Source organism: Opisthorchis viverrini, assembly GCF_000715545.1.
Source record: "Opisthorchis viverrini unplaced genomic scaffold opera_v5_149, whole genome shotgun sequence".
Taxonomy (NCBI): domain Eukaryota; kingdom Metazoa; phylum Platyhelminthes; class Trematoda; order Opisthorchiida; family Opisthorchiidae; genus Opisthorchis; species Opisthorchis viverrini.
This window is the reverse complement of record NW_008751804.1, coordinates 797,971-823,451: the sequence shown is the minus strand read 5'-3', so window position 1 is coordinate 823,451 and position 25,481 is coordinate 797,971. Positions and strand designations below refer to the sequence as shown.

Below are 25,481 nucleotides of genomic sequence, written 5' to 3'. Positions count from 1 at the left end.
GATTTCTATGGTATATGATGCAGGCAGCACGACCTAAGGCTGTGATTCCAACGTCGTGGATGGTGTAATCGCGTAGGTTATACCAGCTGGAAATCAGTCCCCGTACTGTGAGAAGTCGTATAACGAGGGTCTGTAAACTCTAACAGGGCGAAAGTGTGAGAGGGACGAGTTGGAAAAGGTCGGCCTTAAAACCCACACACTCCGTGCAGTCGACCGTGATCGCTGGCGAATTATCCAGTACGGTGGGAAAAAATAAACTTTGTCATGAGTCCGATGTGGTTCCAAACACATCCGCTACGCGCAGCAACATCAAAAGTCAAGCATCTATACCTTACTCTGCTCCTCCGCGTCACACAAAACCTTGCAGCCAAGCGGGTCAGAAGGCTGAGTCATTGCCTCTGAATAGGTTCTGTCAAGAGAACTCTAACATCCGCTGCCTCGTGGCTTTGACAATTGCGTCCTCCAACGAACAACAATGACAGTTTTTCACCATCCGAGAGCTGTTTTTGATTTTGTCGACCATCATAAAGGTTGTATATTCTTCCTCTGTGGACACGTACGTGTCTAGAGTAAACTCTATCTTGATTTCCAAGTGCTCTTTCCCCCCTTCACTTTCGACTTCGCAACTTATATGCTGCCTGAGTCTCTTTTACGTGCCTCCATCACCTCGTGGATATTGAGTACGCTGATGATTTTGCCAATCAGAACCTCGTGCTTGCAGATAAACCGATCGACATAGTAGATAAGTTCAACTCTCTGGGCGGCTGGATAAGTTGCGGTGGACTGCCGAAATGCGAGGTCACTTTTCAGATATGAAAGGTCAGGGTAGCGTTTGCTAACCTTCATCGTTTGTTCCGTCGAAGTGACTTTCACTCTGGCTATCGACGGTAGTGTGTCCATTACTGCGTTTCGGTCTATCTTGCTTCATGGATCAAAGGCGTGAACGCTGCCTTCGAAAAACCATGTGCTTGATCAGTGGAGCCAATGAAACATTTACCGGGTCTGATGGGAACAACAGGTCAGTAATGCTGAGGTACACCGAAGGGATTTCACGGAAAATCAACTGGTCACAGTCCATAAGTTACGCTGCCCTGCAGTCATTTTCGGCTAGTCATGCGTCGAACGGCGACTACCAAGTCCATGACTTGAAAACTTCTTTCCTTCGGCTGTAACACCCTTTCGGTGCCTATGGTGCCGCTGCGTTCAAAACAAGCGGATTTAAAAGGGGAAGATTGATAATGTGAAAGTGGAGCATTCGTATCTTCTCTGGCGAATAAAAAACAACGCAGCTCCTATCCAACGGATGCATTAGCTTGAAGAGAACACTGCGAACCGATAACCAGACATTTGATCCACTATCCTAGGAATTAAGTGGTTTACAATGAGAAGATCGACGTCACCATGAGTTCGACACAAAGCTGAAATACACACACGACGAAAACAAACTGGGTACATCCAGAAGAATCAGGCCAGTCAGAATAAGACCTACGTTGCACTCATTGAAGACCTCTTACTCAGTCTCAATCTAGTTACCGTCTTTCGCTACAGATGACCCGCCATTATGGCTCAACCGGCAGCCGTCGCACCACGGCAAAGTTCAGCCTCTTCGCGACGGGTTGACGACTGAATAATTCCAGTTGCATCAACAAAGGTTTGTATCTGAAAAACCAGCATGACATGGCGTGAATTTGTCGACAGCGCCTCACGACCTTTGTTCGAGAGGCGCGTCCAGAATTAGCACAGCGCCGTGGGGACTGCACGGCAGCAGGAAGGATGTAGCCAAAAACACTCAAGTCCATCGGATCCTGAGATTGACCTCTTACACACACTCTGTCAGACTTAACATTTGGTGGGCTATGTCATCATCATCATCATTGTCAGCCGTAATAACTGCGTACTCGTCGTACAATGGTTGCAACTGCCGCCGTTTCGTTCACCGATGATTTGGGGGGGGGAGGGGGAGGTAGCTGCGCATTGTAGGCATAGTGGATTATTTACTAATCATATCTTGTCACAGTACCGTCACGCAATGTCTTCACTCCACAACGAATGGTTTGTTTAACAGCGATTCGATTTTCTGTTGCAGTGTTTCCCCAGTAGTCTGTTGTATCACGCAGAATGGCTTTCTCATAATGCCTTATTTACTCGCTTTTTCTCTCTCGCTTGCAGATGTGTACCGCTCTGTATCGTTCAACCTACCCTCGTTTGAACGGTCTATGGCTGCAATGGTCCTGTGAAAAACCCGTGCTTCTAGCGAGCATTTGTCAGGCCTCTCCACCACCCGTTCGGACCGATGACCTTAAATTGACATCTTCTAGCTGCCCTTCAGGTTTCTATCTCGGGACAACTGGGCTTTCGCCGATGTCACCCGGGGGCCGGAAAATCTCTCAACCTGTCTGCTATCGTCTCCTTAATACAAACAAAAAGTTGAACTGGAAGGTATGTTCCTTACCCACTTTTTCTATCTGGCACACCGATTCCCACTAGACCACTGTCATGTGTACCGTTTGTGAAGTATCTCAGGAGATATCTGAGTTCGGGTTTATCCACTCCGAATACTGTCTTTACCGCAAATTCTTCAACACTAAAAGGAAGGACGAAAGAGATGGTATAGTTCTTAGAGGTGCCCAACGGATCAATATTTATGTTTAAGTTGCGTTAAAATTATTCGTCTGCAAGGTCAAATAGCGACGCAATATGTAAACATCGCTTGATATGTTTTGTCTACCGTTTCGTTTTGTTCATTCGCTTTTGTGTGATACAATCATTTTTAAACTATGGTTTTTGGATTTTCGATTGGGATCATATACGAAGCTTTTCACATTAACATATCTTATTTTTCAAGTAAGTTCTTATTATGTTTTCCTGTGTTTCGAAGGCCTCCTGTGAGTTCAGTTCTCATCAAATATTCCGTCAGTTCACACCATGGGAAGAACCATCATAAGGAGATGGATGTTATACTTACACTCCTGCAGCAGTGGCCTTTCTAACGAGCTTTAGTTTGAACAACCTAAGATTGCGGTCAATTTATTCTCCACAACTGTCGTCAGACACAAACTTGAATGCAAAAAATGCATGCGCTGTTCCACCCAGTACGACAACTACTCCACTTGTGTGCTGTCCGCAAACTGTCTATGTTGGTGTATACCGTGGTTGTTTTGTATTGTGGTAGACCTCTCACCACCTATATATCAAATATCCTCACTTTTTCGTCTCTTCTGTGGCTTACTCCATATTATTGTGCGTGTCTGTGACCGTTGACAAGTGTGACTAATGATTTTTGGTCTCAAACTGCACTTGGGTTTTTGATTTTTTAATACGAGTTAGTGCAAGAAGTACAGCATGCAGACAGCTCACTGGACTATTGTTTGTTGTTCTAAAAACCGAGATACAGGATTCCTAATGATATGTCTTGTTCAGGAATTAATGTAAAATTTAGGTCAAATGCTCCCTGAGCGATGACCAAACCACACTAATCCGACTACAAGTAGCTTTGGATGCTGACCTGCAGAATGGAAAAAAAATATCAGAATTACCCCGCCGTTCATTTGGTCGTTGGTGTGTTGTTTTGGCTTACTCATCATAGTTGTACACTCTTTGGTGGTCTACAGTCAACTTTATGTTTACCTCCTGAACGTATGGCTTAGTTTCCGTTTTTTCAGTAACGTGTGTGTGGTTCAAGGTCACTGTGCGGTGGTTGGTAGGTCTTAAAACATGCATTCGTGTAGTTACCATTGCTGACCAATACACCGATTTTTTAGCTTATCGTTTTCTGCATCATTATTTTATGATTAGAACGTTTTTCGAACCTGAAAGGCAGTCGTTAATAGTAATGAATTAGGCTGTATTTTTAATATCTGGTTCACTGGACAAAGCAGATTCGTAAAATCACCCGTATTTTGGTGCGTCCATGCTTTATTTTGATCGCTCTGAACTATCCAAAATGAATACAGAGGCAATTAAGCAGTAATGAACCAGAAAGCTATGAAGTGGGCCGTGTGGTAAAACAGTTGAGGAAGTCTTTGATTGGTGTAGAATATTCTTTTTTCCTCGAGATTCATGAAATGAGTAGTATTGGATAATTTCCACAAGTAGGAAGCAGTTCTTATTGAACAATCAGTGACTGTTTTGTAATTATAAAGAATATACCTCCAACCAGATATATCTAGTCGTTCGATGCTATTCTACTGCTCGACATGTGGCGGCTTCGAATCATTCTGTACACTTTTTTCAAACAATCTACTGATGACTGTAAGCAAAGCTGGAGCACAACCTTTTCGGTATGTGGTAATATTGACTCGCAACACAACTCGCAGTCGAAATGTAACAATTACTACGGAGTTTGGTCCGTAGCATTGTAGAAAACAGGAAACTGAAATGTTGACTACTGCTAGTTATTGAATCACCCTTCCCATTCTACGATACCCATTTAGAACTGGTGGCAACGCTTTCTTTTAAAGTAGAGTGATTTGTGTTCGGCCGCTGCCCATTGCAGGAGAGCCGATTTCCCGATGACCGGCTAATAAGGTGTCTTGCAGTAAAAGGTCTGGCGATTTAAACCTTATAGAGTTTTTGGAACTTTTTTATAACGAGTCGTGAAAAATCGAACAATGATGTCAACAACCACCAAATGACTGGTCACATCTCCGAACTTACTCAGCTTTGTCCTAACACCAATTAAGGTACATGGACGGAAACGTTCCATAGGCTTGTGGTCATAAATGGGTTAGCTTACTAGAGCTCTGATAGATTTCTTACAAAAAAGGACGTAGGAGTTTGCAACCATATGTCTGCCATTTTTTATAAGGACAAATCTTCAAAGAGCTTGTATTTTGAGGAGGCGAGCAAAATGTCCAAGTTCGAATTTTCTTATTATAGTTAATGGGACGTCTCTCGAGATGTACACTTCAAAAGCGAATGCCTATCCAAGACAGATTAACGGAACTGACCAGATGGAACTTCCCTAAGTTAGCTACCAGTGGCAACTGTGGCACCCAGGTTCCTTCGGTTACTAATGTGAGACACCGCTCTTTTTTAAGTACCTGGTATCAGCTACGTGCCGGATCTAATGCTACCGAAATAAATCCATCTTGTGTCTATGGATAAGCAATGGATTATTATCCATTCTCAACCGTGCCATGCGTGATAACTATCGGAAAGTCGTGCTAACTAGACGGAAAGGTTGATCAAAGCAGCGCTAGTCTCTGTTCAGTACGGCGAATTTATCGACATGTTTGGTGACATGCGTTTCCGAAGTTTCTCTGAAGGTTGATAGTGCGAATATTTTCACGAGATCAGCTTGAATTTGTAAGGTGGATGCTCACCTTAGATGCATGGATTCTGGTCAGGAAGAAGGAGTACATAAAACAAGACAAGATTAGGAGTTTGTGAAGGGACACCTTGGGACATCTTAGATCATCTTTCCATATTAATTGTCATAGAGTCAGCCACTAACCAGCAACGAAGATAAACTTCGCTTGCCTCTCACTTTAGCCCAGCTTCGGCTCGCATTGGACTTCATTTATATCTGAATTAGAGTCCAGGTGGGATAACGGTTGCTAGAAATTCGAGGAACATGCCCACCTAATGGGTCTTGTTCAGTTTGTTCGCTTGAAAGTTTTTAGCATACTTTCATCAGTATAAGTAGCATAACAAGCCGAGACAAAAAATTCCTTGTCCTTCATCAGTCCAGTTAGACTGTGGTAGCTTAGCGATTTTAGCGTCGATATTGGAATCTCAGGAAAATACAAGTGAGTTAACGGTATCCGATTTGAATTACAGTTCAAATGTTGATAGATGCTTACGACTGCCTATAAGGAACCAGCACTGGTGAGTGATAAGTGGTTTTTCATCCACTTCTACTTCTGTTCCGTTCTTGGTAGGCAGAAATTCATTTTAGTTTGCTAATTTTGTGCTTGACACATGTAAAGAGCGCTCAAGCGTGGTAGTTAGTTTGTCTGTGAAGAATACCTTTCAATATTTTGTTGTGGATGTGCGTCGCATCGTACACGGCTAAGAGGTAGCATCTGCGCGTCGACGAGAATACACGACTACTAAGTAGCCTAAGAAACGTAGTACAGCACCAACCAATCCCGTATGGTACCTGTGAATATAAAATAGCTGTCGGTTGCGACTGTTAAACATATCACCTCGATACTGTCCACCAATTATCTTGTTTGTAAATGCTTGTGAACACATGGAACCGCCTCGGCATGCAGAACGGAAAGGCCGTTGTTTGTACGCATTTCACAGTTTCTAAGATCAGCTGCCAAGTATTCTTCTTTCACAAGAGAACTTTTGACTACCTTTGTTTCAATAAATTAACCTACATTCTGATGGTTGGTTTTCAAGACACATTTCAGTCATGAACTGGGCGGAAGTGGTCTCCACCCGGTGTCTGTTGCCAAACCTGTATCCAAAAGGTAGTGTCAAGATGTAAAAGTGACTGTAAATGGACACTAGGTGCGCTGTGACATTCTGAACACTACCATGTCTTCCGTGTGGTAATGAACTTTTATTGTTATATATATATATATGTATATAATGTCTATCGCAAGGTATCTTACGGTGAAGGCATGTAACAGTTTCCTCTACTGGAACTTCATGAATACTCCCGATTGTTCCAACTTTGGCCGGTATTTTCTGGCTTACATTGAACACTCGGCAGATGGTGATAACTACCTTTGGATAGGAAATACACGATTTGTTCTTTACTCATCACATACAGTGATAAGCAACACTTGCTATCTGTTTTGATACTCTATCAGAACAGCTTGTCACTTGTGAATTAGAAAAAGACAAAAAACTTCCCATTTTGAAAGTTTTGGTGGGCAAAGGTATCCTTGTCTCACAGTCCCCTTCTGACGCCAACCTGGACTGTAAATACCCAAACTTTGTGAAATTCTATCCGTTACTGCATCATTTGCATCGTTTCTCGTGTTATTCCGAAGAAGATTTGCACCCCGAATACACTCACACATGAAATTGAGTTACTCAGAGGTGGACGGCGGTCAAACAACTGTTCCGAGTCCCGCTTCGAAAATTACTCCACTCCGGATGATACAAAGAGTTCAGCTCGCACATGTATATTGTTGTTCCATCCACCGGTGGTCACACCTATGCTTGCTTAGACGAACGTATTCCCACGCGGGGTCTGTAATGCGACACTACTGTGTGCGAAAGCATACACAACAATGCCAATTTCACCATTCAGCCACTGAGTTTTACGTACAAATCATTGCATTTTCCAAGTCAGCTGCAGATTTGGTGATTCCGTAAAACGGAAATCAGTCGCTCTTCTTTATGGGCTTTATTTAATCAATTCTGTGATCCTCTACGAACGTACCTCCATCCTCAAACAGTGCTGATGTCATGGTTGTACGGCAGTGTTTGGTTGATTTTGTTGAAAATAATGAATATTCTGGTAATGAATAAACCGAATTAGGGGGTATGGACGATATCGTCTGCTTTTTACGGCCAGAAATGCCCGTGTTTTCGGCGCAAACTTCTCATTCAGCAATGGTGGCGTGAACCGTGTTGAATGCTTCTCACTGGGAAGCTGAAAATCGCAGATATTTTAAGTTGTTCTTTAAACTGCGTTGAAGGTTTTGTTTCCTCTAGGTTACACACTTCAGACATCCTTTATCATTGTTTATCATTCTTTATCACTGTGAATAAGCGTAATAATGCAAAGTGTAGGATCTATTTTATTACGAAAATTAATCTTTCTGCATTTCAGCTGCACTTATATTGAACTCGATGAATATCCGTCCATCCTTTTCCAACTCTATTCTGACCCCCAATTTTTTGCATCCGCGTCGTTTCCGAAAAAAGTGCTATGTGCATATCCTAACTGCATTCTAAGAAATGCCTACTGACATGGCGGGATATCGGCAGCCCTTATTATTTCGCCCGCGTAAAGTGGTGTCGTAGATTCGATGTGAGATATTTCCATCATGGGGTTTTCTTCTAGGTAATAAGCAGCTTTTCGAACACAGATACCTGTCGTATCCTACTCTGAAGGTATTTATTTGAAGAGGGTTCTATGCCACTAAACCTGTCCCCTCCGGTGTTTTCTCGGAAATGGTGTGGTGTGCGTGTGGTTACTCATGAGTAGTAGATGCTATATCTGCACCTCAATGTTCAGTGAATCCTGCCAAACACCTCAGAAGCCAATCCGTTCGGTCCTTGCTGATGCCGAGTTCGTGATTTATCGAGTTTCTTGGAGTTTCGTGTTTATAGATGATGTGTTTACTCTTTGGCGCCAGTCAGCATTCATTGGTGTTAAGGATTCATACAGAACTGAATTCATTTTTGAAAGCCTTGTGCTACGCTCAACGCACTCTTACCGAAATTCGTTGGCCACAAATGCTTAGATTCTCATTACAGAGTTGCTCAATTCAAACGTTAAGATTACCTGACTTAGTCCGTTGTTTAAGTTGGCAGCACTCAACGATAGACCAATGAACTGTTCGTTTTTCTGTACGAATCTTTGTTTACATGGGTGTTTATAATTGTTTCTGGAATCCTAAACTCTTAAATCCGAATGTTTGGAATGTGCTGGAACACCTTTCTTCCCATAAGTTTTCTCAGTTGGTCAAAAGAGACAACTGCCGTTTTTCTCACTACGATGTCATTCATGTGTGAGAGTGGTTACCCGCTCAATGACGTGTCAGTTTCAGGGGAGAGTCGATCGGATAATGCTTTGTCACTCAACCACAGACTTGCGAGAATATGGTATGAGTGATTTCGGCACACCGATTCCAAAGGCTTGCGGTGCAGCGTGTGTTAAAAATCTCTTCGGTCTTTTTCGTGGATGGGTCAACACGCATCTGGAACTGGAGCTCCTTGAAGATAAAGAAATATCCTTAGCACTTTTTAGAAATTCATTGAATGACTACCTTTTTGTAATCACCTAACAATGTCAACTTCATTTTGTCTGGCCGATGGAAGTCGAAGGTTTCAGTCTGTCCTTGCTGACCATAAATGTGCTGTTTTGAAAAACCAAATCCTCTGGTTAAGTTAACGATGCAGCGGATCGTCCAACTTCCCCGACTACTTATGTTGTTTTCTCACCTCTGGGAAACAAATGAACTAGCAAGCGCTCTTTGAAATTTTGGCGAGGAGAGTCTTCGAAAATCCGGCAAAGCATCACAAATTTATACGTAGACATGCAAATGCCACGTATGTTACATGGTACGTAGAAAACTTCTCCGGTGAAGAGGTGGAAGACCTAGTCCATCTCAACAACAGCAAAATTCATTTATGTAGGTACAACGCCGACATTGCGCTCAGCTGATCCTATTGTGTCCATCAGATGCGTCCAAACAGGTGCGTGAACTGCCACATCTCTGTGATATATCGAAATGATGCACTGCCATTCGATATGTTACAAATAGGGACACGGTGCTCAGCTACTAGTGAAAGGAAGACGACCCTTGCTGTGGAGTTATTTATTCGGAAATGCCAACTGACCGGTTACAGACCATTGAACAGGGAAGCAAAACACTAATCTGCATCTTGGTTCCAAAAACTGGACACAGATCTTCTCCCGAACGAGTCTTCCTAGAGATTCGATGCCTCCACCCATTCGTTGGTCAAATCCAAGCAAATGTTCCACATTGGTCCCACGAATTCCGCAACAGAATTCCATTTTTCAATCGACCCAAAGTGAAATTCTACGAACAACACATACTACTCGCGTGCCTCCCGATCATTAGTATCACCGTTACACTAGTACGGCGGTAGTGGTCCCCGCCTTGTAAGCATTATTACTACTTATAGGCATCCTACCTCACGAATTGCCAACCGACATAATATGTTTTACAAAAGCGGCGAAAAGCATAATGTGTGTGATAGACTAGCGACGCGTACTCATGGATTCTGCCTGTTGATGTTTACCGTTGCGCTGGTAAGTAACTAACCTAATGACGGTTCGAGAGGTATAAGTATATTTAGTGCGTCGAGGCTATAACGTCCATATCATCTTCTCGATTCCATAAAGGATTTACGTCGCCTGAGTCAAATGTCCTCAGAATATGATTGCTCATTTATCCGGGTGGTTTTGACGGGGAATCTTCTGAGACATCGTTGTTTCTCCATCAGGGAATTCATCGGCCACCGTTTATAGCGAGGAGCTGCATACGGTGATTTCTGCTGTGTTTGTTTTGTGTGTTTACAGAATTCTCAGAACGACTGGCTCATTAGCCCTGCTGCTTGTGATTCAAGCTACAGCGGCCCATGAGTTCTCCTCACCGTACCTCGCAACTCCAGCACGATCCCCGCAATACCCTGCGACGATGTGAGTAACTTCACTTCATAGTCAACCAGAGTTAGTGCTCGCACTTCCATATTGGCAACTTTAGGAACTCACATACCAAAGCAGTGAATATCCGGCGCCTTTGGTAGTGACCCGACGAAATCTAGCTATTAGACCCATGTGACCCAAAGCTCTTGACTACGCCGCCTGTTTGGTGGCATCAAATTTTATGGGCAATGTGACTTAGCCGCACATGCTTGGTTGATAAATCGGTGCAGGTCACTAATCACTCTGAATGTAACCGCTATTGAAAAACAGTGGTCTGTCGTGCTTCCTCACATTTCAAACGGAAAACTCTCCGATTCCCATTCGAAAGCTGTCCACCAGGATGATACCAAAATTACGCAATTACTCCCTGGAATACAGACATGGACATGAATTGCGACTCCACATTCGTCCGCAATAGACTTATTTCTGGACAAGGTGGTTTTCGTCATCTCTAAGACTACTCAGACCGGAGTATGCCCTCTCGAACTGCAGAAGCTACGGTTGTGACAATAACACTATGTTGAGCTCCATGTGGATCAAAATACTAGAGAGTTCGGTCACGGGATCGTAGTTCGTAGTATCCAAGTATGCATTGTATTGCAATTTTTGGCGTGATAGCGACCAATACCCGTAGCTCAGTGCCCCGGAACCACGAGGCCGGTTCGTTCAGTGTCGTAAGTCAAAGGGCAGAATTCGTGCATACCAAGGGGTGGCCTGCTGTCGCCTTCCTATATCCGATTCTGTACAAGGGTGTGGTTCTATTTTTTTCCTCGGCGACATTCTTCGCCATTGGTTTGTCCTAGTTTTATTATTATATATAGTACGTCCTGGTTTCGAAATTCAATGTGAAAATAACTAAGCTTTTGCCATTGTCACGCGTCAGCAGAAGGCATGTAGTGTATTCCTGTCCTCATATACCCCTAGAGGCCAGTAACCATTCCTCTGAACTTTGCGTGAATTTGGTTGCGATCGAGATGCTGCCCAGTTAACAGCACTAAAAATACCATGTGACCACTGCTTTTCACTGGGCTCCTCGTAGTCTAGTTCCTTCTCTAATATGGCCATCATTTGGCTAAATGGTATACTGAGATGTGTAGTGCAAAGTGCACTGCAGTTTTGTACAGTTTTGAATTAATTCACTAGGTGCCGTTAGCTATCAAATTGATGAAGCTTCTTCCTTGTGTTGCATATTCAAGAAACAGACGCAGACATGTCCCCCAATGCCCATAGACTGTTTCTAATTTTTCATGAACTTACGTGGTTTCTGGTGACTAGTATGAACCGTTGTGATGTACTTTGTTGCTTTTTACCATTGTTCTGGATCCTTTGCCACAAAGAATCAAATTATAAAAATGGTATATTTTAGCCACCTAGTAGGTGGCGAGATGGCTCAGTGATTAGACCGCGAATTTACTGACTGGAAATTCCGTGGTTGGACCTCGAGTCCGAACCTGACCTCTGCCTCTTGACTTCCCCTGTCTAGGCTTGAACAACCTGGCAGTATCCTAGCTCTCGTGCTTCCTTCTGTTGGCATGGCAGCTAGGCACCGAAAGGGTGCTACAGCTGAACGATTTTTTTATCCACTTAGTTGATTGGGTGCCAAAACAACTGCTTCCTGCAATGACCTCAAGAATATTCACTGATATCCTTTAGACAGTTGCCTGTTTCTCATTTCCCATACATACCTCTTTCGGGTAACACAGTACTCCCCACCAGCTTTTTTAGATGCTAAACAGAGTTGCCCTTTCTCTTCTAATTCCTCCAGGAATCGAGTGAGCATTGCAAAGCGTTGAGCACACCAGGTAACAACGTTTCCCTTCTATCCGTTGCGTCCGTATTTGAGGCCAGTTTCTTACGCTCTTGGCTCCGAATGCCCCAAGAAATGGGCGGTGCAGGCTTGGCTGCTGACGAACCCGTTTGGTCTGGTTTACAGGTTACAAACAGATGCCCCGATTGTTACGGGGTAGGTCACCATTTTGTGTAGTTACTGTCACACTCCAGTACATAATCTAAGTATGTTGCGCGTGTTCTTTGTCGATGAAGTATGTGCATATTGCTGCGCCATAAAGTGTGATTACACTGGGTTTTAGAAAGAGCTTGAAACAAAAATTACTTGGAACTTTATTCCATCATGTCCAGAAACATTTCTTTACATGATACACATTTTATCTTGCGGATAACGAGAATCGCTTTTATCTGTCACACGCATGATCTTATGCTTGCACATCCAATGGTTATGATTATTCCAACCATTTACAGTGCAATTTCGTCTCAGTCTTTCAATGTTTGTTTTGATTATGTCATTCATACCTTACCCATCACATTCAATTTTCGTCAGAATTGGACATGGGACACACTGGATAACGCCTCCGTCCGTTTCACTGACTGGCTGATCCCACCTACACCCACTCCATCTGGTTGCTATATTTTCCACCCGAATCCTTACACTCGTCGTGAATCCATGGCTAATTCTGGCTTGGGCAGTCTTCAGCCTGTTGGTTCTTGTGACCTTACCTACTTCGCTGTGTGTCAGACTTTGGCGAACGAAACTGTGGAGCAGCATAGAACGGATGCTTCAGTAACACCAGCTGCACATCAGGCTATCAGACCAAACTGCTTCATTTTTGACGCTCATGGTTCTGACAAACTGTTTTTGACTAACGTGACCCAATCTCATGCAGGTCGACCATGTATCAGGTGAGCTGCCAGAAGGACGTCCGTCTTCATGACGACGGTTTAGTAGAGCGTGGGTTCATTTTTCCAGAGATTTTCCAGTTTTTAAGGCTCTATTATAAGACCGTGGCATGTAACACGCTACTCGTCAGGTTGCTGAAAACTCCTCAACAGACTGCAACCGGTTTCTGTTTTCATGGCGTTCTTCGTGTAGGCGTAGTTCCTGAGTTTTCGTCAACCTTAGGCTTCAACCCAAATTGCACGAGATTCGAAACTCATTTGCGCATCAATTTGGTTTCCGCATGAGACTCAGCCGAACCATCTGAATATCTTGTTCATGATGCTCTTCGTACCAACTGAAATCTAAAACGGTCTGGTGCAGCACATGCAGTTGCAGAAGAACGCTAGAAACGAGTGATTCAGTTGGTATGCAAGGGAAGTCTCTTGTGAAAACCAAATCGTCATGCGAATGAGTGTATTTCTCGAGTGACTCCTCGCACATAAGTGCGAAAAGTTTTTCAAGTCAAATCAAACCAGTTCAAATCAATCTACAAAATGCCAGCTACCAATGGCTGATTCGCCTTTGAACGTCTGGGGTAGTTGTGCTTTAAAATTGCATTCAGGCGGTTAGTAAACTGGAATTATTGTGCTGAAACGTTGTTGCAACATTGTTCATTTACTGCCAATATACCTTTTCCGCATTTTTTTCACCACGGCTGGGATAGATGAAAGTATTCTGTTGGTATTAAACACTTCTTATGTGGAAAACAACTCATGTCCACTTTGGGTTCGGCTTAGCTGGACGCATTGCACACTCATACATCGTGACAAAATGAAATCTGCACATTTGGAAAAAGTTTGGAATCGATTGGGAAGTCATCGTTTCAGAGGAGCTTGGTAAACAATCGGTAGTTTTTATTTGGGCAACTTTCGCTTTTGACACAAAACTTTCATCAGGCCAAGTGAACAGGTCACCAAATTGGCCAGGTTATAAGACAAACGGGGAACCAATCAGTGAGTCCTCTTCAAACTAGATCAGTGTTGAGTGTCAATTAACGGCTCTTGTCGGTTAGTGTGGGTGTCAAAATCTTGAATTGATGGGTTGGAGGGGTTCCAAACCAAATTAGTTCGCTTTCCGTTCCTTAATCTTCCACTTGGTGATTCACCTCGGGTGCCGCTGTTAGATTTTCCCTGGTCTTTGTGGGGTTGGGTTGGCTCTGACAATTTAGTTTGAGGGGGGTTGAGGTCAAGTGGATTTCAGATGATAACCGCAGCTCGAGCGATCCAAGACCGTTCTCCACACGCTAGTCAGTTCCACGCCTTCCATTCTGTTAACGCTGGGATGCTTGGCGATTTGTACCGCCCCGGCGATCAGTCTGTATGACGTGGACCGTAGTCCTCGCCTCAAAACCTCAACATTTTCTAAATCTATTTTGTGTCCCGTGTCGGGTGCGTGTTCCGCAATCGCCGAGTCTTTCAGTAACGCCTGATATTCATCTGCGTTTCTCGGCGGCCTGTTTATTTTTCTACTGTGCTCTCCGACTCTGATGTGTAGTCCCCTGGCCGTCTGTCCTATATAGACCTTGGTGCATTCATGACACTCAATTTTGTAGACAGCCGCTGGTTCTGTTTGCCTGGAGGCGATCCTTCAACTGCACCAGTGCAGAGCGCAGAGTGTTCCCCCCTCTGGAAAGCTACTCTTATATTAGTGTTTAGAATTCTTCGAATTACCTCCGATGTCCCTGGTTTATATGGAATAACAGCTGTCCTGATCCATTCCCTGTTGGTTTTCGCTACCGGTACCAACACCCTTCGCAATCAACACCTAATCAAGCTGGCTGGATATCCACTATCCCGAAGTTTGTTCTTTACCTCAGTTTGGGCCGCTGTCCGATCAGCTTCTTATGTGCACAGGGCCTTTACACGCCTAAACATTGATGAGGCAATACTGGCGAACACCGACTTCGGATGGGGAGACGAGTAGTTTAAAACTGTCCCAGTGTCGGCTGGCTTCTCGTACACTGTGGTCTTAGTTTTCCCCCAACCTTATGTGTCATGCAGTCTAAGAAGGCCAGTTTACCCGGTGTTGACTCCATCTCCATACTAAGTTTGATCTGTGGACTCAGTTCATTGAGATGGTTGTAAAACTCATTAACCTTGTCCCGTTTCATGACGAGGAAAGTGTCATCTACATACCGCCAGAATATCTTGGGTGGGTACGGGAATCCGGCTAAAAGCTCTCTGTTCAACTTCTTCCATAAATATATTTGCCTAAACCGGGGATATTGGAGATCCCATTGCTAGACCTTGTTCTTGAGTATAAACCACTGAGTCAAAGACGAAGTGGGTGAGATTCAGACATGTTTTTATGCCTTCCACTATTTCATCTACCGTAAGCTGTGTCCGTACTGACAGGGTGGTGTCCGCTAACAGCAGTCACTTGGCTATTTCTAAAGAAGCCCCTTTTGGCACATTTGTATATAACGAATTCACATCGAAACTTACAAGGATGTCATCTGGTTCAACAGTGGCACCTGCTACTTTGTTGGCAAAGTCATATGAATTTTAATGTAAGTACTAGATTTCCCGGTGAGGGGCTTTAAAATGAAGCTTTTGTGTCAAGAGCGAAACGTTGCTCAAATGAAAACTACCGATTGTTTACCAAGCTCTTCTGAAACGAAATCTGCACACCTTTGTCCCGAACTTATACGCACTAAAGGCACGAAATGTGCATCCGAAATGTCTAGATACAAAAAACCCACAAAAAAGTGTTCTCGGGGCATTTACAACCCATTCACTTCGTCGTTCAGTATTTATGCGATCTCACACCACAAAATAACGAATCTTGGTATAACTGCCATCAGTTCTACAGTCTGCTTAATCCGCATTTTGTCACCGGTTCTCGTACGATGGGCAGACCGATCAACTGCAATACTTATAGTCACACTCAGACATTTGACTTTGTTAGCGTTAGGTCAGCCGTCGTTAGATGTGGGTTGTTTCATGTCCTGACGTGAGTTACGTCAGTGGGTAGCCGAGTGCTCTATTATGTTGTGAAGTATGAGAGTACAGTGTAATAAAGGAATCGTGCAAATCCATTACAATGTATGTTGTGTTGTGATTGGCTCTCCTCTGCCGTTTCAGACTAACCTGATTCCTCCTTTCCCCCCATTTTTCTGGCTTGTCTTGTGTATGTCAGCGGCTCAGATGTCCGACCGCTGGATGTCAGATCGCTTAGCCCTTGTTTCTGGAAACGTTTTAGGTCGCTTAGCCCTTGTTTCTGGAAACGTTTTTTTGAACTTTCACCTCATGGCATGTAAGCCTCTCTTGCTTAATTCATATGAAGCAGTACTGGTGAAAGTAATGGATCGAAATGATGGCTTGCCGTTTGCTTACAGATACTCACGAACTACGCTGAATGCTTCGGCAGCTACAACCAGTGTACGACCAGTACGCGGTTATTACAGCTGATAATAATGATGATGATTGTGTATTCTGTAGCTTCTGGTTTTAGAGGGACTGCGTGCATGTCTTCGCAAGGCTTAGTCGAAGTCCCGTTATTGGTCGCCACATGTTAATATGCCGACTAGGAATCCATTCCGAAATCATATTCTTGGGTTCGGTGTTATCCCACTGATGTCATACTGTCGATGATGGTGTTATCCCATCAGATTTCTCAGTCTGTACGTTTAGAATCATTATTAAGTATAGTGACACGGCTTCCTTTCCATTCTTCAAAGTGTAATTGTGTCTGTTCCACGTCACCTACATAAATTTGTAATCGAATGCGCTCTCTCATCCGCTCTGCTGTGCTGTAGTTTACTTTCCTGGTAGTTGTTTGATCCTTCAAATTACTGTTCAACTGCAACAATCCAACCAGAACTGTGTTTACTGAATTCATTGTTCCTCGACATTTTGTGAACTCTACTAATTTCCCTCAGGGGTTTCTACGAAATGTGTATCATTCTGTGGGTGGCTGTCCACCCAAATCTGCTTCAGCACTAGTGCTTGCGTGAAACATCTAGCTGCTTTCGGGAACTCCGTTATTCCATTTTCGTGACACACATCTGGAATTTGTAATCTGTTCATTCCCGATCCTAAGGTACGCTTTCTTCCAGGTGCTTTGGAATATTTTGTTACTTCGTCATTGTTTTAGACACTGGAAGTTCACCTTCTCGTGCAGCGTAGCACCAAACTTGACTTGAACTGAACGGCAATCGATTGATCATCTTGAAGATATTACCCGTGCAAATGAATTTTATTGGTTTCTAAAAACAACGAAGAGATACTTAATCAGACTTGTCCGTGAGCGCGGAACCATTAAAACTCGTAGACTTATTAAGAGGTAGTATCTTCGTCTATTGAGAAAATCTGGTACACATGGATGGGTATTTTGCAATTTTTTCCGGTCCCAGTCAATATGAAGAGAAGTTAATTAATCTACTGGTTACTTGGCGGTCACTCAGCGGTTTGGCAAATTTCGATTTATCTCGATGATAGAGCCCTGGTAAATAGATTTAACATTTCCCGAAAATTCCATTAAGTTTAATTTCATTTGAATGACTCTCGCTTTTCGATGTAACTTACCAAGCATAAACCTTTTTTGCCAGTGAGTCAATTAGTTCCACTTCATTCAGTTTCAAATGTTCTAACAAAAGCTCGGTCGTTAAGGCGCGAATCTACCGACCGGTAGTTCCTTAGATGGATCCCAACCATGGCTTCCCGATTGCTTCCATGCAAAGTTTGTTAAATTCACAGCATTTTAGTCCTTATTTTTTTTAGAAGGGCGCCGATGCTAAACGATTTTAAAAGTTCTATACTTTGAGTTCTATCCCTTTCGTGATCCATCCATTTTTTATCTTCGTGAAACGACCGTGGCTTGATTCTACGCCTGGTCCCCAATATGTCTGATCTGGTTAGTCTAGGCATCGCTAATGGTGCGTATTTTGGAGTAACTTATCCGCTGCATTTCTATGTTAATTTTATTTCACTTCTAGGTGGGACCTTGTGCCAAATAACCTTACCGACTTTCGTCTGGACTCCAGTTGGTTGAAACATCGTTTGCATATGACGGAAATAGTTGGTGCCGATGGTTTTGCATCTTACGCGGAAAATTACTGTTCTGTGCTCTACCATGTACAACTTCGAGAATACAAGTACGAGTGCTACGTTAGCTTGGATCCCCTTACATCTGAAGTGAGTTTTGCTATGCGATTTTTCGCAAAATTCACAGTTAAAGTGTGCGCTGCTGTTTCCGTTTTACACTTGCAGTTATTCTCGTGTCAAGCCTGATTATATTAATATTCTTGAATTTAGACACAAGTATCTAATGCAAACGAATCCTTGGACAGAACATAAACGAGGCGGTCCCTTTGCACTGTGTATGCTTGGGTCTATATTTCCTGATTCTTTATCGATACTAACATTATCGATACTTATCCCTTATGGATACTAACATTCATCTAGTATAAATACTATGATGCGTGCTGAGATTCCCTCAAATTGAATTTAGGTTCAAACAGGAGTTTAAACTGAGCTCTTAGATCAATTTATCTTATGTTTGTTACGCATGCTAGTCTCACCCTCAACGGATGTATAAGGTAAAATCTTGTGCGATAAAACTTGAAAGCTCGCTCGTCCCTTGCACTCCTAGCTCCCCTAGGGTTGACTTTCGGACTGCGTCTAGCTCACTAACCCACAAAACAAAACACCGATCTTTTTACGCCTAGTTGGTCCGTGTTCGTGCAATTGCACTGTCTCCTGAGTTTCCACGTTTTGTTGATCAAACCTACCAACGGATGACAGCCCAGCATTAATGGGAACGATTTACACTAGGGAATGGCGCGTTTCTTCCGAGTTACATTGTGACACCAAACTTATATCAGCCTTTGGCGTATGGGTGTTTCATTCGTATACATAATTCATGACTAATACATTCAAGCATACAGAACTCAAGTAGACACGTGGCTAAAATACCAATTTCTCACAGACTACTTTGTTTCTCTTCCAGGAATGTGATCTCATACCGTGTCCACATATCCTGCGACGTTTCTACCTTCTGGGACCGGTGACCACAGCAATCATATTGATGTTTCTTCTGGGCGCTGTTATCATCCTGGCTGTCGGTTTTTGGCGAGGCTATGCACCTTTCCGCTCAGGTTACCGACGTTACTTCTCCCCAAAACGTTTCAGTTCCAGCCGGGTGCATCGCTCATCTGTACAGTTTGTTCCACCAGACACTGTTTCTTGTGTTCAACCAGTCCATGTCAACGATAGCACCAATGGGTACGTTAGAGCTGCCCACAATAACAAATCCAAGGGGACTTCAGAAAAGGTCGCTAATCCAGACCAGTCACGTCTCCTTCTCAATCAGCCAGTCGCGGGAAACAATGACGCATCTGACAGTCCGGGTTACATATATACTCCTCCGGTTGGCCCAGTTGACCGTGCTCAAACAGGCTTTACCAATCCTATCTATGCGCCACATAGTTTCATCGTTCCCGAAGACGATTATGATCCGGAAGCGGATATGTGAGACAATGTTCCGCTTTCTGCGATCTGCGAGATTCCAAAGCTTCGTGAATTATTTAAAAGCTTCAGAAATCCCTTTCATTATCTGTTCAAGACTACACCATAGAATCTCCCGTTTTTTCAATCCGGTCAGAGGCTGTAAATTCGGATTTCATGCATCGTGTGATCACTCGCTTATGCTCCTCTTATTTTTTCACGACTGTTATTGGTGGAACAAACTTGCGACATTCTGTTTTGTTTTATGAAGGATTCTCACGTTTATTCGGCTGTGTTCAACATATTTTGTTTCGCGTTGCCCACCTGTGCTCGTCAGTTCATATAGCCTTTTCCATGTGATATATTTGGATGATCGGTCGGTTTAGCCTTTCTTACTCATCTCCCAAGGCTTTCGTTTGGCACACTGAGTAACGATTTATATTTTTCTACGACACAGTGGGTGTCGTCTACGTCAATTTTTTGAAAGTTAAGATAAGGCTTTTTTGATGCATTGCATCACCACTTCTAATGTGAAATCGACCAGGACGACATCAGCTACCCCTTTTGACATTGTTTTCGCTCACGAGGCAGCGCCTTCTTATAATCCCGGTTGCAGGACTTCGTGGGCCAGGATGTACATCCATGTCCGATTGACAGTCATCATGATGCTTAGAAATAGAATACTGGAGACGGAAACACCTCGTCATCCAATTCAATTTTCCCCTCAATTACACAGACCTAAGAAAATGGAGCAAAATTTACTCAGAAGGTCAATGCAGGCTGTACAAAAGAAGTCTAGGTTTTTTAGCTCGAGGATTTGTCTTTAGAAAATTGGTACAGTAGAACTCAGGTGAGAACACGTAAGGTAGCTAATTACAGAGCAATCACAGTGAAAGCGACTGCGTTAATTTATGTCTCCGCTTCTCGGCATGTGACGTGATTGTTACTGCTCCGCACTGTAGGTGTAGGCAGACTAAGATGTCATAATTTCCTTTGCACCAAGCCCTCATATGGCACTTAAAGTGCTCTGGTTGTAGCGCATTTTCCGAGTAAATATGTTTGGATCTTTTGGTCAGTCCATGGACAGAGAAGAATAAAAAGGTTAAGATTGTACTCCGTAGGTAATAGGTCTGTTCGACCTTGTATTCGGTGATGGCATTTGGATTTTGTGGTTGATAGCAGAAAATGGTTTGGAAGTAAAATCTCTAGACACCGGTTCGTTCACCCGATTCAATGAAGAACTGCTTTGTGTTAAATGTTAATCCTCCAACTAGTTATTACTTAGACATTTTCGCCACTGGTTTCTACTGGTCTCGCGCATAGCATTGGTGGAACTGTGAGACTGCTGGTAACGGTCAGCAACACCACGGTGCATTTGTGAATCCGACTCATCTTGCCACAAGAGACAGACTCCTTAAATATGGTGAGTATGCTGCTTATCGGGTCGTTGCGACCATCATTCTGAGGTGAGTGAATGACCGACCTCCTCCACACTAACACAACGCTATACCTGATGCGACCATTGGCTGATTACTTGCTCAATGTGCTTTAGCCACATTTCCCACGCGTGAAACATTCGTGATCAGTAACCGTTCGTTAGCGTTGGTATACATATAGCTTGCACTTGCAGAATCATCACTGTTGCTACGCCCTACTAAGGCTCTGGGCCTGGAGGATCTAGGACGGTTGTTAAGAAGACGTGCAGTGACAGAGAAGGCTGCGTACGCCAGATGGGCTGATGGAGGCCTCATAACCAAGACGACAGCTCCCACATATGCTAGCGCTACTCGTACGGACAAGGGGCTATAACGTTTCGACTACTTGTCTGTTTGGCGTCAGTTTGAGTGTAACTGGTTCAGTTAACAACTCGAAATGACATTTCGACGTACATGCTTCAACACAATCATTTTACGGAGTTTACACCACCTCATTTCCAGTGCAACTGTTGGTCGTTATGATGTCCCGAATCAGCCAATTTTAGTGCCTTCTCTAATTTCTGATGTTCCTCCATTGCACCTTTTATCTTCGAACATTCAAGACACGTACTCACCAGCACACTTGTGGGTCAATGAGTGTTGTTTGATATGGCTCATGACCGTAATGGAACTTCGGCCGAGTACGATGTCAGGAAGAGCTTTGGGCCTCTTCTGGCAACTGCAGTATAAAAGTCTTTCATCACAATACTAATAGCATCCAAGCGCCACCAGGCGGTATTTCTCCACCAATGTGATTGAAGAAGTTTTGGGTAGAGATTTGAGCAACCTTGTTTACGCGCAACGCGACTGTGATCTTGATACAATAATCGTAACAACTCATACACCAGTACCTTTCGTATGCTTTTTATTGTTCAACCTTGGATGGATGCTTGCTGTTGTGAGTTGAAATACTGTATTTGCCACGTTTGAGAGAGACTGCCTGAGAGGATCACCGAAAATAGGTCTCTGATCTCTACACCTGTAAAACCTATATGTGCTACAACTTGAAAAGCTGAGATTCGACGTGTTCCAACCCTAGAAACCAAGCGAGCCATTCGGAGGGAACTGAATCTTTTCAATGCGGCCTAGACCATTTGGGCTTGCGCAACATGTGGATGCGTGTGCAGTAGTGGGCCATGCGTCTGCAAAATGGAATCATTCACACCAGCCATCAAAATTCGATGTGGTTCACAATGCCGTACGTCCAGTCCATCTGCTAGTGCCTAGAGGCAGTATATTAATAACGGATTGGTGGAGAGGAAAATAATATTTGAACAGTATCGATTACTGTGCTTCTTTGCTTGATTATTTTCACTCGCTATCCTGTGTGGTTGTTTCTTTTTTCGATTCCCTGTCAGAATTTTGGGAAGATTTAACAATGAACCGAATGTGTCCACCGTAGATTTGGTCCCTCGTGAATTCTGGCGTTGGTATAGTAGGTGGTTGAGGACTGTTTGAACTGGGAAATGTAACAATGGGATGGCCATAGCAATTTTTACCACATCTGTACGCTTTTGGTGGTTTGTCTCCCTCATCATCACTGGAGCTGTCTGAAGAGGAGCTAGACGAAGAAGATCGGCTTTGTTGAATGATATCCGGATACACACCACAGCAGTTTATTTTTCTGCGTCCCATGCCCGAATTGATAATAGTGCCTTCGATCCACTGTACTCGTGAGGTTCGCAAAGGTCGAATCGGATCGGTCGAGTCATTTGAATTTATGGTCTGAGGTAGGAAGCTATACCCGCGTAAAAGTAAGGGCTGAAAATATAAGGGTTAAAGGTAAATTGTTGGTACGCGAAATTTCGGTATCACTCTTGTGTGTTGGCAACTTTACCAAGGAAAACTTAGTATGATGACGGTTTGAGACAACTGATTCTCTCCTAAAGAACTTGCAGGGAGCACAAACCAGCGAAGTTGTGCATCAAGTTCCGGATATCTTTCAACGTCTCATCAGGTACTACTGCACTGCATATAATGAGGCTAAATATGAATCGAATTTACCATGAAACGCATCCTCCGACAAACAAATCACTCCACCACAGTGCGACCAGACCTAAATCCAACAACCCCTGCTTCACATCTGATATGTTGACAGTCTCCAGGCTGCTAATTCTTAATACTTCAGCGATCAAGTGATAAATGAACACGACAGCACCGGCATTGGGGTACATTGACTGGGAGGTGGTCTTGTCTGAATTTCCGTCTATCTTTAGCAGTCCTGGGCTGAAGACCCAGCAGCTTCGCTCCACGCCGTGCGCAGGACTACGAACGGTAGGGTGCTAGAGTTTGCTTGATCCATTACTACCTGAAGATGGGAATTAGAACTGCACAAACAGGAAGAATAGGTCGTATCGTGATTGACTTATTCCAACTTCGTAATGCCGAAGACTCTTGTTCTGTTTTTTTATTCGTCTGACACTGTTATGTCACATACATCCAAAGAGAGAAAGTACACTCAGTGTATGGTGTGTGCACGTTTCTCCATTTCCTTCCAATAAATGTTTTCCTCCTTCCCCCTCAACCGGGTCCAAGTCATGCATTTAAAATGCTTTTACCACAATTTTCCGGTGTTTTATTTATGGGTTCACATGTGAATGTCTGGCCATCTACCTTGAGAAAAAGTAAAGGTGGGTTAGAATCTCTGAAAATCAGTCAGAAAGGTCGTCAATCAGTAAATGATGTCTACCTCTAGTACTGATCACAATTAAGACAGTCGTAAGGCATCTGCTAGAAACTGCTACAGTGTGAACACTGACAGCATTTTCGATTTTGCATCAGGCAGCCGACAAACGGCTGTTTCCGTTAGCTGAGGCAGTTACCGTTGCAAAATTTGTGTTGGCAAGAACTTGTTTCTTTTGTAGAAGTATACTGGCCGGGACGACAACATTCTCCACCGTGAATTCCAGTACTTGTGAAATTCACTCAAATATATTCGGAGTGCTACGACAATTGCCCTCCCTCCAGCAATACAACAAAATACCACCATCAAAACCAGGGACAGAAGTATCAGTTTATTCTCATTTTAGCAGAAAATACATTTCAACCTGAGTTAAATTCTTCTAGCGGCTAATTGTCGCAGTTTCATACAGTCTCATAATTAGTTGGTTTATAATCACCAGGCACCTCTGTTTACAGATATCCGTGTAGCCCGTGGTATGTCGAATGACGGTTTTGATCGGTCACCACTAATTATACTTTTAATGGAGATAATGAGTTGTAGGAAGTGTGGCTGTTACTGTCTCACTTTTCGACCTTTCGTTGTTATTAATTTGATTTACTCGGTCGAATAGCATGCAGACGATGTGTAATTTACCTTGATCGTGTTTGATCTCCGTCAACACACAACTTATGTATTTTGTCTGCACGTCCAGCTTAAATACAAGGAGTTACTGTTCATTTGTATTTCCGTACCAGTTAGAAGCATTAATGATTCAGTAAAACGTTTGAGCAATCGGTCACTAATGAGAGCTATAACAGTTAGGATGATCCAGTCCGGTAACTCAGAGAGGTAACAACCCAGATATCCCAAGGAGCTCATGTCTGAGAACCCACGTTTTTGTCAGTTCGTGATAGGTAATTTGCTTCTTGTTTTATCAGTGGTCTACTTATTGTAATTCTTACGAAGAATTTGTTTGAAAACCAGCTGCGCGACGTCGACAATATTGCGCAACTAGTAAATACTGGTGCCCGATTTCCACAAAAATATGGGAAAGAACTCTCTGGTCTCTTAGTGAGTAGAAGGGTGAAGATTCAGTTCGGAAACAAGACACATACACCCTGTGACACTAGTGAATTAGCCAAAAGTGGGTGTAAGATCACAGTAATAAATCACCAGACAGATCCACCCATGATCATTTGCGAACTTCTGCTAACGCGTGCTCAGCAAACAGTGATAGATCTTCGGCTAGGAGATGAAAATATGCTCGCGAATGAGGTCGACTACTTGCTATATCCCGTATGGTTTTTACCCACGTATGGACAAGAATGCGCGAAATCCCAATAATACCCAGTTTGACTACAGTTGCCTTCAGTTTGCTTTGCAAAGTTATTATCTGTTTTTCACGAATTTTCGCCAGTAATGGCTTGAAATGAAAAAGTAACCGGTGGTTGGGCACTCGTAATGCAAACCTCAACCATCTTATACTGATAATTCACGTTGGCTGATCTAGTGATTCTGACCGGCTTGCAGTGGCTCGCTTATGCACAGCTTCAATGCGACATGCTGCGGCTGGTATTTTGCGAAGGCACCAGTGGTCAACTGTCCGTGGACGTTTGAAGTCCTGGTATCGAAGAGGGTACAACCTTCACAATCATAAATATGCACAGTTATCTGGCTCCAATAAAATTCGTTCTTGACGCCAGTGATATGTCTTTACTTCACATGCCATCTACACGACGACGATCCGGCTTCGTCTATTTTCGCTTTGAGCTTTTTTGCAACATCCCTTGTTTTTTCCCCTGTTTTTTTCTAAGTCATCAAACTTGTTCTCATTGTTCGGTCACCTGAATCTTGGATG

General features: G+C 43.4%; 1 protein-coding gene across 1 annotated transcript in view; it reads left to right on the top strand.

Moving 5' to 3' along the window:
• Nucleotides 1-20,181, top strand: part of T265_14147 (hypothetical protein) — a gene marked incomplete at both ends in the record, with an annotated part of 96,340 nt that extends 76,159 nt beyond the window's left edge. Inside the window, 5 exons of the mRNA XM_009172216.1 lie at nucleotides 2,170-2,439; nucleotides 12,072-12,269; nucleotides 12,645-13,003; nucleotides 17,977-18,175; nucleotides 18,990-20,181. Coding sequence (XP_009170480.1) covers nucleotides 2,170-2,439; nucleotides 12,072-12,269; nucleotides 12,645-13,003; nucleotides 17,977-18,175; nucleotides 18,990-19,514 — 1,551 coding nt within the window. The remainder of the gene's footprint in view (nucleotides 1-2,169; nucleotides 2,440-12,071; nucleotides 12,270-12,644; nucleotides 13,004-17,976; nucleotides 18,176-18,989) is intronic.
• Between the last annotated feature and the right edge of the window lie 5,300 nt (nucleotides 20,182-25,481).